At 48.2% G+C, this 12,548-nt stretch overlaps 1 protein-coding gene across 1 annotated transcript in view; it reads right to left on the reverse strand.

Annotated features, from left to right (window-relative positions):
* Positions 1 to 12,548, reverse strand: part of LOC8030154 (BMP-binding endothelial regulator protein) — a 251,568-nt gene that overhangs the window by 43,567 nt on the left and 195,453 nt on the right. Inside the window, exon 8 of the mRNA XM_029971089.4 lies at positions 7,011 to 7,117. Within this exon, the coding sequence (XP_029826949.2) occupies positions 7,011 to 7,117 (107 nt within the window). The remainder of the gene's footprint in view (positions 1 to 7,010; positions 7,118 to 12,548) is intronic.

Here is a 12,548-nt window from a genome sequence, read left to right on the forward strand (position 1 = left end):
CTCGGACGTCATTCCGGGCCAGAACATCAACGTTTTTGCATTTTCCTTACATTTGGCGATGCTAAGGTGCCCTTTGTCTGCTCTTTTGAGCATTTCTTTTCGGAGTGTCCTAGGAATGACAACTTTCGAACCTTTCAGCAGTACACCATTTACCATAAATCGTTCTGTATAGCAAAAGGTTTGAACGGTCCCTCCTTTCACTCATAGGCTTTTAGCGTTTGTGCGATTTGGTGTAGTTCTTCATCTTGGCGTTGTAGAAACTAAAAGGTTAAGTGTCTGCTTGCTGACTAGAATTGAAAGCACGGAGATTGCATCAACTTCAACGTCTTCGTCTTCGTCAAGTTCGGTTTGGTTTTTTTTTTGGATCGGCGCTCTTGAAAGTGTATCCGCGAAAAGCAGTTGTTTGCCAGGAACATATACTGGAACTCGTAATCGTATTTCATTAGGTGAATAAAAAAACGCTGCAGTCTTGGAGGCATGTCTCCTAGGATCTTGGAAAGATATATAAGTGGTTTGTGATCAGTTTCTACTATCCTTTTTTTTTTTCCATAGATGAAATCATGAAATCGTTCACACCCATAGGTGTTCCCAAGCGCTTCCTTTTCAATCTGTGAGCATCTTGTCTCGCTGCTTGTGAGTACTCTTGAGACGAAAGCCACTGGACGCCATTCGTTTCCACGCTGTTGGAATAAATCTTCACCCAAGCCGTATTCAGAAATGTCCGTGGATACCTTAGTTACAAGGGATTGATCAAAGAAAGCAAGCACTAGCGCTGCAGTGAGCGACGCTTCGATCTCTTGCCATTCCTTGCCCTGAGCCGGTGTCCACTCGAAGATGGAAGCGTCCTTAATTCAGTAGATCTCGTAATATGTCGGTCTTGTCCGAAAGTCGAGACAGGTACTTTCCAAAGTAGGTGACGACAGCCATCCATCCCTTGAACTTCTTTCTTGGCTGTCGGAGCAGGCATCTGTAGAACGCTTTTAACAAGCTCAGGATCAGGCTGTATCCCCATCCCGGCTTTGGATACCCTGTCACTAAGTAAGATGACTTCTGTGACGCAGAACTGGCACTTCATTTGCATTTAAAGTCAGGCGCGTCTTGAGCCGCTTGGAGAGCTATTTGGAGTCGTGTATCGTGCTCCTCACGCGTGGCACCCCAAATGAGGACGTCGTCTATGTCAACTGGAACTCCCGGTCGGCCATCGAAGATCTGTGTCATATTCTGAAAGACCTATGGTGCAGACGAAATTCCGAACGGAAGACGCTTGAAGCGGAATCGTCCAATCGGAGTGCTGAACGTGCAGATGTGCGATGTTTCTTCATCCAGGAGGATCTGGCGGAAACCAGTGTTGGTGTCTAACATGGAGAAAAAACGCGCGTCAGCCAGCTCCTCCTCGATGTCTTCCCTTCTTGGCATTTCTTAATGCTCGCGCTTCAGGCTTTCCTTAACAAATCTGCACTCTAAAAAAAGCCCGTACGTCTACTTTCCTTTCCCGCGCAGTACTCGAAGAGCCAATTAGCGCAACTTACGGAGGCCGCTCAGTGAATGACGATGCCGAAACATATGTTTAGACCAAAAAACGCAGTCCGAGTTGTGACATTAAGCAATGCAAGCGTGACGTTTTGCATTGCTTAATGCGTTTTTTGGTCTAAACATATGTTTCGGCATCGTCATTCGCTGAGCTGCCTCCGTAAGTTGCGGTGATTGGCTCTCTGAGTACTGTGCGGGAAAGTAGACGTAGGGGCTTTTTCTAGAGTGTGGGATCCATGCAACACTCGTAGTTTGTTGTCTTTCCTACGAACGACGACGAGCGGGCTGACCCAGCCTGACGGTTCTTCCATCCTTACTATTATTCCAGCCTGTTCCATTCTGGTTCGTTCTTCTTTCAGGGGTTCCTTGAGCAGCTGCGGCACTGGGCGAGCTGCTTGGATGACTGGTTTAATTCCGTCTTTCAGAACCACCCTATATTCTTTAGCGGTGCATCCGATACCCTCGAACAGTTTTTGAAACTTTTCTACGATCCTTTTTGCATGGTCACTGGCACCTGTCACGGCGTTGACATGGTTGGTTAGCCCAAATGACTCACATGCTCCAAGCCCGAGAAGCGCCTGACATGTTTCCTTGACGATGAAAAAGTCTAGCATGGCTTTTGTCCCATTGGCGTTGACTCGCAGTTCTGCTATTGCAATGTGTCCGATGACTCCCCCCTCCGTTGTAGCACCTCAGTTCAGCCTTCGACGGTTTTGGCACACTTGTTCCTTTTAGTTTCTTGAAAGTGGATAACGGTAGCAGGTTGGCTTGGGAACCTGCTCTCAGTTGAACTTCTCTGCCCAGAAACGGTCGCTGGTATAATCCAGTCAGCACTGCTATTTCCGATCTCCAAAACTGAAAAATCGTCTCGGTTATACACTCCGTCAACTGTCTTCTTGGATTTGAAACAAGCCGAAAAGTGATTCTTTTTACTACATACGTGGCATGTTATGCCGCATACTGGACATTTCTGTGGTTTGTAATGCGCGCTGCATTTTCCACATCCTTTTGGTATTAGAGCGAACTTGCATTTTCTGCTTGGAAACAGGAGCCGCGCTCTTTTCTGGGTTGTCTCAGATCAAGTTAAAAAAAAAATAGTCTAAATTTAATGAAAACAATCTAGCTATTCTGACAAATCCGCGTAAAATGGCAATAATTGTGAGTAAAGCATATGGTGCTATCAAAGCCGCGACTTTTGACAACCGGAAAAACTTCCAAATTCGCCGCCAATCCTTTTGGACCAAATGCAGATAAATACAAAAGAGGAATTCCGTTTATTTTTTTTTTTTTTAAATTACAAAGCTTTTCAGAACATTTATTTTCTTTAATTTTTACGCACCGTTGTTTTGCCAATCTCAGCCTTCCCAATTCGAAGGAATGCCTACCCGCTTGCACGTCTGCTCACTGCAGCACGTTTCGTTGGCGTTGGAAAACCGGTGTAACAGTACTGAGTTTTAGTATTGCGCATACCAGCGAACGCATGCACTGTGTGTTTGCGTTAACGTTGTTGTTTCACACTGCCCGTGCGCGGATCCCTAGATTGCGTTCTTCGATTGGCGCATGGCGAACGCGCGCATACGCAGCGGGGAATACGTAAAGGCTAGCCCACATGGCGCGTTTTTCTCCGCGTCTGCGTCGCGTCTGCGCCTGCGCTTTGACGTCACTTCCGGCGCCGGGACGAAACGCAGCGTTTTTAGGCGCATTCCGGCGTATCTGGAGGAGCCAGATATTTTGCGTCCAGGCGTCGCGTCTCGCGCTGCGTCCAGAAGGCAACAACCGATGAACGGCCGTGTCCACTAGTTGCAAGGAGCGTTTGAATTGTCTCCACTGTTTTCGTCACTGTACGACTGTAGTTTTCGCCACGGACCTCGCGACAAAGGCAATAATAATAATAATAATAATAATAATAATACTTTTTATTTGCACATATTGCGATACCCACTCGGCAGCGTGCGAAGCTAGGCAGAAAGGTTGAGACCCGCAGGTGGTCCTGCTAGCACGCCGCCAAGTATGGAAAGGGATACGGGAGAGGAAAATAAATAAAAACACTCAAAACAGGAAGATGCACATACAAAAACGGGTAACAGCCCTGTGCCATTCCAAGGCAGAGCGCACACGCGCACGCACACACGCACACCCGCGCGGGCGGAGTTTACGAAATTTTTACGCTCGCGGCCTTAAATAAAAAAAGGCTTTTAGGCCCTGCCAACGCTAGCAGCAGGGCGAGCATGGGTAGTTACGTCTTTCCGCCCGCGGATATCAGTTTACCATACCTTACAAAAGTCCAGGGAATCCTCCCTGCTCCAGCTGGAGAGGCTGACGCTGCTTCAGCGGAACAGAGAGGACCTAGCGAAGTACAAAAGCGTCCTGCACTCTGGCAGGCCAAGTGTAAAGAATACAAGGACACCGAGAGACAAAGGTACAAAATTAATACTACCGGCAGCAACCGCAACAACGTAACCTCTGTAGCGGCCAGCGGCCAGCTGTGAATGTTTTGGCGCGGGCGATGGTGATGCCAATGGCGTATCAAAACGTGGATGAAGCGTACGCACTAAAAAGGATGAAAATTAGTTAAATTGAGCTTCATTGCGATTGCTGTAATAAAAATGAGTGCTTACTATTACTAAAACTAAATATTACGGCATGTAGCCATCACTTACCGCGCAATTTCTATTTAAAATTAGATTCTGTTGCTTAAGCGCGTCTGGCTACATTGGGCAGACGCTTCGGAAACGCAGACGCGAAGCGCTGCCCGGTAGCGCTGCGTGTGGTTTGACTGGGCGCACGCGTCCTGCTTAGCGCGCGCGCCAAGCCGAGACGCGCGTCTAGACGCGCTAAAAAACGCGCCATGTGGGCTAGGCTTAACTCTAACACAAACGCAAGGCGCTTGCGTTTGCTTTTATATTCAATACTAAAACTCTCTATTCGCGAATCCAGCGACCTATAGGGGGCGCCACCACCAAATAAACATGGCGGCTGGGTCCAGGTCGCGTCGGCCCGGCCGGGCCGCCTGAACGGGTGGCGCATTCAATTTAAACGATTTTCTTTTGTTTAATGCCCAATTTTATAGGTTCTTGAACTGAGACGGTTAAGTGTAGCCGGTGCGCATGAACTTGCAGACCATAGTTTCGTTTTCCCGGTGTTTTTGTTATTTTCCTGTCAAACTTTCGTTTAGGAGATTTCCTTCAAAACCGAAACTATGGGCTCCGAAGAGACGGTAATAGACTCTAATCAGTTTTGATCAGCTAAGGAAAGCGGCGATGACTACAGAATTGTTCCACCGAGAGTAATTTTCAGCTAACTCGCATGCCTCGACAATGCGACTTATCTGTCCGCGAAATCGAGCTTTTGTGCGTATCCGCGTTTAAGAAAGAGTTCCAGTCGTCTGCTCGGTCAACAACACATGCTGCAGGGAATTACGAAAATTAAGCAAGCGCTTCTCGAGCCAGGGAGCATGTTAACCCGCTGGCGCCCCACTAAGCAGCTGATACTAGTATTTCAATTAATGTTTTAGTAGCAATCGAGAAGTCATTTTGACGACCGGGTTATGTATTATATTACGTGCTATGGTCCCACTGAAGCGATATTAGTATATTCTTCGGGTTGAAATATGAGCTTAGTTGACTAGCTATTAGGTGAACTGCTGAATAAAAGTATATTTGACAGACAGAGAGCTACTACTTAAACTTAGCCAAATGATTCTAACCGCTAGCACGGACACGAATGCGGACAAACTGAAGAGAGTCTTCACCGGAGATTCACGCAGAACCTCTCTGCATTGAACTTGACTTCGAATCCTGAACGAAGAAATTGAGTATTTTTGTAGCCAGACAACCTGAGCTATATGTAGACGTATATTGCTGCTGGCTTCGACGGGGTTGTAATATAAATATTGGAGGCGCGATAGATCATAATGCCGTGACAGCTTCTAACATTGCGAGACGCGTCCCTCACCTTTTGAAACCAGATGATTTCAATCATTAATCGTATGCAGCGAGCAGGTTTTCCTGAATCAAGTAATTGCAAAATCAGCCCAACTCCTTCAGTGTGGTCCAGAGGCTTTTTCGGCGAAAAGCAGTCAAGATGAATAGCCAACGCACCGACCGGCGTGGGTGGCTCTAACTTGGAGCTAATCGAACACAACCAAACTCAAGAAAAGCATCTATCGAACCTTCTCATTCACTTGACTGCAACATTGGTGTTCCCTCCAGTGAAACACGTCGTCTGTCGTCCTCAGACCACTGTTCTACATCCTTATAAAGAAACCACTTATCAGTTACCAAGTAGTCGTCACTTTGAATGTGATTCGAGACAGACAAAAAATCAAAACTTTTTTCCGTGATTCCTCCCCATCCAGGAAATCGAAAGCACGCGACCGTGTGTTGTGGAGTAAACGGGCTTTCATGCACGTGATGGAAGGAAACAATCTACTGAGTCTTCACCATACTAATAAACACTCATGCAAACTTAAGAAATTTTCGGACCTTCGTCAAATTACATTGTTCGCCACCGCGCCGACAACACATGTCCGCGAAAGCCACCAGAGACGCGGACCTGGTCCAGCTGGTTCCCGGTTTTCCCGCTTGGTGGCGGCCGTTTTGCTGGAGTCGCGAATATAGTAATGCACAATCTCATACCGGCTGCAGCACTACACTGGGACAATGGAGAATGTTGTTTGCATTCAAAAATGACATTCCGCGAGTCATGATTTTCAAGCAGTTCCGCCGTGCCTGCTGAACAGGAGAACCGGGGGATCCTCACAAGAGCGCTTCCCGTTTCCGCCGTGAGAGGGCGAGCAACGAGCAGGAGACGTGAATAACCTTCACATGTTTGGAGTTACAAAACTCGCTCTTACAGTTTACTTTAAGTCCAAATTTCACCTAAAGTTTAGCTCCATACAGGTGTACACGTCCTCGTCTGCGTGGTGAAAGCGTTGCATCTTTACTTGATTTTTAGCCAAAATTTAATCGCTTAAAAATTAATTGCGATTAAAGCATTTATCGATTAATAGGTAGATTAATCGATTAAGTGCCCAGCCCTAGTCCAAAGCACCGAAATATGCGCACATTTTGTAATGTTTTGTAGTTTACGATTATTTTCCAAATTTGTAATTTCGAGGTTATTTCATCAGCGATGCGAATTTAATGCACGTGGTGGTACATGGATTCCTCGCAAACTTTCCGAAGCCACTGTAACTTCCTTGTTTGTCGATATCACTGCGATATGGTTTGTCGCTTCAACTGCCACCGCATTTTTTATTCTACTAGAGTTACATGCAAGATTGCATGACAGTCTCTAATAGAGTTGCATTCTATTTTGAAACCACTGCTTTTCTTCAAAATATATACGAAAAGTATGTTCACAAGATTACACTGACCGTCAGCAGTGCCCTAACCCAGCGATAAATATCCACGCAGAGGGTTGTTTCGGTGGCACGTGCTATCAGTCAGGTCTACTTATAGCCGACAACTAGGACATACCTGGCATTCGCAGTTGGTGCACTGGTCGTACGGCCATGTAGCCGCATGGTCGAAAACCTCCTGGCCGATGAGACATTTACCATTCAGGTAGTCCGATCGTTTGCCACCTTGGGGAAGAGGCAGAGAAGAGTGGCTGTTAGCGATACATGTGGATTCTAGACAAAATCCCGACAAAAGAAATAATAAAAAAAAATCGATTTCAACATTTTTGAAGTGTATACAATTGCGAATTGTACGACACCATCGGAGCAAATCAGGCGGCGTCGGGAATTTACAGACATAACCAGAAGAAATACGAGCAGCGGTGCGCGTGCCTTCTTGGGCTCTCAAAACCTTCCAGCGGAACATCTTCGGCGAGATTATCTTCATCGTGTCATTAACTTCACTTTTTGCTACACGTGCCGCGATACTCGCCGTTTTGCTTGTCGGTGCACCTTAAACACTTGCTCTTCAAATTCAAAGGGGCGTTAGTGATCGCATGAAAATGGGACCACGCGAAATTGAGCGTTGTCACGTGCAGTGCAGACTGGTCTTACTACGTGTTTTCTGCTCCAATGAACGAATGTCGCCTTTTATTCGCCCCCTTTTGGCGCCATCTATTGGGTAGCCTCGGCCCACTTCCGGTTCACGTATAGTTCCTAATTTTTTACTCATCATTATTTTATCATAACAGTGAATTGGTCTGACGGTGCTATAAGTGGCCATTTCCAGAAGATAGAGTATATATTTGATTCCGCAAATACTACGAAACCCGCCGTGTAGTTCAACACCGGAAGTGGTTGCGGTGGGAAGGGGGGGGGGGGGGGGGGGGGCTGTTTGCACACTGGCGCCACCAGGTTTCAAATCACGCGAGAAAGAGCGAATTGCAGCATAATGATGGCATTGATAGCGCACAAGCCCCAATGGCGGTAGATTATTGAAGAACAACGCCTATTCTAAAGGGAATCGGAAGGCTTTTGAGTGTTGTGTCGTTTACCCACAGTCTCGGGGTTTTTTCAACCAGAGTTTCACTCCTGTCCGCTCTGACGCCGCATGTGCTGTAAAAATGATCAGACGTGTGCAACACTCACGGTTGTATATAATTGTGAAGGGATTGTCCGGTGATATCCGGAAGTAACTAAAGTTTTGCACTGGTCACGTAGAGGGGGCCTAAATATAGTAGCATGTAATATTTATTTCTTTAAAAAACGCCCGAACATTTGGTATATCAAATATGAACGTCAATACGAAACTTCACGTCAAATTTCGCAAGTATGCATGTCTGGTCGTGTAGTGACGTCACATCAGGCATGGTAACGTCAGAGTCGCGGGCGTTGACTTATTCCCGGTTTTGATCAACATGGTCGACGGTGCGTACAGAAACCATAGTCGAAGAATTGAGCTGCCCTCAGTAGCGTAAATCTTGTTTTTCTTAGAACGAGTTATTTTACTGAGACAGTAGTCAAGAGCTGTCGTGGCTCTTTTTGCGTGATCTTAAGTCAGAGCTTCCACTGTTGCCAACGAAAAGGCTGTGTGTTTTGCAGGCGCAATCTGAACAGTTGGGCCCTGTTTAAAAATGACCTACTTGTGTGGCGGAGAACTGAAAATTCGTATATTATGCTGATCTGTTTACCGGACAATCCTTTTAAGAATCAACGTCAGGCAAAAAAAAAAAAAAAAAAATAGATAGTTGGAAGCTGATAACTAGGTATCATCTAAAGGACAACGAGGAGAATTACAAACTTCCTGTAATGAAACTTGTTAACAACGAAGCTTGATATAGTTGGTGGAGCATGCTTTCAAACGATGAGAACAGCGTATACAAAAGACGACTGCGAACGAAAGAACACACACAGCGATGTCTTGTACTCGAGTTGCAAGACAGCGCTGTGTGTGTTCTCCATTCTTTCGCGGCCGCCTTTTGTGTGCGCTGTTCTCATCGTTTCAAAGAACGTTTCTGTAATGAATATATCTTTAAACGTAAGGAGGCTTAGAGAGCTAGGCTATATATTTTGGGGACGTTTAGGCAATGTTTTGCTGTTGTATGAAATGAATGGATGTATCTAGAAGCGCGTTACTCTGTCGCGTGTTACTCTGTCGTTCGCTTGTCCCAACTGCGTAACACGTTGAACACTAAGCACATGGTAACCGGTCATACTGCCAATGCGACTCATCCAGATAAGCAATCTAGATTGTATTAAAGGGACTGTTGTAGAAAGCTCTCCGACAACAACGAGCCTGAGCAAACCCGTGTCTTCAGCCCGCTTACACTCGCGGCCAAAGTGATTTGTCAACACTTATACGAATTAGTTTCTTTGTATTTGCCAGACGACTGTGTTGTCACAGCACGTTTCATTCGGGTTCCATTGGTTGGCTAGTTGTATGTTCCATTGACTTCTAACGCTTCGACGCCCCTCTCGGGCATAAACACTGTGCCAGCAGCACATCTAGAGAAATAGTACCTTCAAGGATGCATCCTACTGAAACCTACTAGAAAAGAAAAAAAAAAAAAAAGTGTTTCATAAACTTTTTCATCGGAGAACGCGCTTGACGGCCAAGGAAAAAGAAAGAAAAAGCGGCGAAACACGCACACACGTCACAATACCACGCATTACGTGGCAGCCTCCGAGCAAATCAAGAACAGCGCACGAAAGAACCCACCGAAACAAAGCAAAATCGATGCCCCCGAAGTACGTGGCGCTGGTTGCCTTTATTTACCGCAGCGGAACACAAAAGAAAGACCCGCACGGTCTGGGAATCGCGGCACGGAATTGGCCACGACCATTCCCCATCAGGCCGGCGGCGGATCCATCGCGAAGCAGCCAAGCGTGGATTCGCGATCGCTCTTCAGCGGCCGGGTGTAACAACGCCGGGGCCCAGCTCAAAGCGAGCGCGCCCGCAGCGCGGCTCACGCCAGCGGGTCCCGCGCGCAGCCACGAGACAGCACGCTGCGAGGCCGTCCCCTCCGCCCTGTCAAGCGCGGTAGCCAATCGCCACACAGGCCGACCAGCTCACGGGTGGTCCCGCGTGCTGATCGTAAACTCCGACCGGCAAGACATCCATCCCACTCGTCGAACATCCCCCGCTGCTGCCAGAGCCGTGCAACTCAATCGCCGGCCACCCCGGCCGCTCCTCCTCAGGTATCCGCTCACGGGGCCCGCGCGGGGCCCCCAGCGGGCAGACGCGGCCGATGCAATTCATATTGCGTTTGCGAAAGCAGTTCCAAATGGGCGACCTCCCGGTGACGGCCGGGGGCGGAGGTCAACGCGGTGGGACCGGGCATCCCTGGGGCCCTGGGACGACAGAAAGGCTCTCTGCCTCTCACCAGGGCCCTAAATGCGGGGGGTTCGCTCGCCCGAGAGGGCTGCCGCTCGCTCGCTGCGCGTCCGTCGGGACCTCTCGCCGCCCGGTCCGCTCCGCGCGGAACCTAAGAATTCGTCGTAGCGAAAGCCACGACAAGCGCCGCCAATTTGTAAATTATGTCGGCCCCGGTATTTATCGTTCTCTTTCGTCGGCGCGCATCGGTTCCCAGCAGGAGCCTGTCTCTCCACCCGGTGTCTGTTTCGGAGCGACGTCGTCACCGTTTCCATCCCCGTTGGCCGTCCCCCCGCTCTCGGCATTGCCAGAGCCCGGGACGGGGTCCACCAATTACCAGCCTTCGAGAACGCCGAGCGAACGACAAAGAGTTATGAAGCCGGGTTATTTTAGCAGCGCGGCCATTTCTTTTCCCGTCCCTTCAAACGAGGAGAACGCGCGCTTCTGTCGACACCTCGGCAAGGGAGGTTCAAGCGCATTTTTTTTTTCTTCTCCTCTCGCGGGTGTTCTTCGGCGTTTATAAGTCCGAAAGGGAACGCCTGCCGCCTAAAGAGGGGCCACACGAGCTGGCCCGGCCGTGCTCTCGCGGTGTGCTCGAAGGAAACGTCTTTGCACGCTTTTGGCGAGTTCACGACGAAACCGCCAGCGTGTGCATAAGACGCTCCTCCGGGAGCCAACGGCTGTCCACCTCCGCATTTTCATTAGTTTGTCCGGCTGCGGAAGACGAGCCACAAGGGTGCAATGAGTAATCCAGTCATCATATACGCGCCACCAAACACGCTTTGCATCAACCGGGAAGTAAATCTAAAGCAAAATTCCTGCAGAATAACCTTTGTTTCCCTCGGGAACAAATACAAATCGACTGAATGCGCCACTCGGGTATACGCCGCTGCCGCAAGGCATGGGCACCTTGTCGAAGACACCGTGTTATGAGAGAAGAACCGACGCTATTTGTCGCTCCAGGAGATGTCTTCGTCTAAGGTGCCAACAAATGAAACTCCCTGTTGCTCCTCAATTGCACATTTAGTATTTTCCGCTAAAGTAAGTCCCGCAGGAAATGATGAAGTGATTAAATCTTGTGTTTAACTCCAGAAAATATCATGCAATACCAAGAATATGCTGATAAAGTTAAATCGCAAAACAGGCACTGCGAGTGTTTAAGTGTTTTAAAAGTGGCGCCAACTAGGTTGCGATGCTATAGCGGGTCTTCGAATTATTCCGACAGACACGGCGCGTTGTCTTCATCGGATTAATTAACTTATCCCGTTGACTGATAGAAAATGTGGGTTTAGACAGTAGCCTTCAATGAATTTCGGCAATAGAAACTACAAAGGCACTTAAGACTGCTAACGTGTAGGAATGCGAAAGCATTCGTACACGTAGCGTATTCCCACAAGCTGTGCGCCGCGCTGAGCCCGGCCGAGCGTCCTCTGCGGAGACTGCCCAGGTGGGCTCTGCCACCCTCTCCTTCTTACCGGCGGCCGGGCCGCTGCGCCATGGAGAGGGCTTCTCTGTGGGGTGGCTTTCCTTGGAACTACCGCGCGCCAGCCAATCAGAGTTTTCCATCTGCCACAGACTACAGGCTTCGCTCCCTGAGACAGGGGAATTTAGGTGACGTTTGGCGCGGCTTCAAAAGCTAATAACGCCGGTTCGCTCCATGGGACTGTTAATGCTTTCGCATTAAGATGGCGATGCGTGTACTTCACCTCGCAGACCACGTAGGGAGGCAATCATTGCTATCTAGATACTATAGATGAAAAATAAAGGGGGGCGGGGAGGCGAGATGATTGTTAATTTCCACCTGGGAGGTCCCGTCCCAATGAAAAACATGGATTTATGTTCTACAGCGATCGATGGCTATAGACGTTTCCAGAGCTTATCACCCGGGCATTAAAGGCACAGTCAGTGAGCTGTGATTTGTGAACGCATCCGCGCCGTCTGATACTCAGCGGAAGAAAGCTACTGCACATGCTCAGAAGGCATTTGACAGCCCAATAGACAAAGATGGCAACAGGGCTGTGTCATATATTGCGGGTATCTCGACTGCTATATTTGATAAACTGAGAATTCGTACGCAGGTATTTTACACCGGGTGACGAGGCGCAGAAAATACATTGACCCACACATCTCTGCGCTGGAATACTGACCATAATGTTTCATGTGCTTTTTTTTTTTTTTTATAGCTTAGGTGGCATTTTTGACATTCGGTATTTGGAGATACAATACAATCAAGAGGCGTGCCCT

Source organism: Ixodes scapularis, unplaced genomic scaffold, assembly GCF_016920785.2.
Source record: "Ixodes scapularis isolate PalLabHiFi unplaced genomic scaffold, ASM1692078v2 PGA_scaffold9__187_contigs__length_104089568, whole genome shotgun sequence".
NCBI classification, from domain to species: Eukaryota; Metazoa; Arthropoda; class Arachnida; order Ixodida; family Ixodidae; genus Ixodes; species Ixodes scapularis.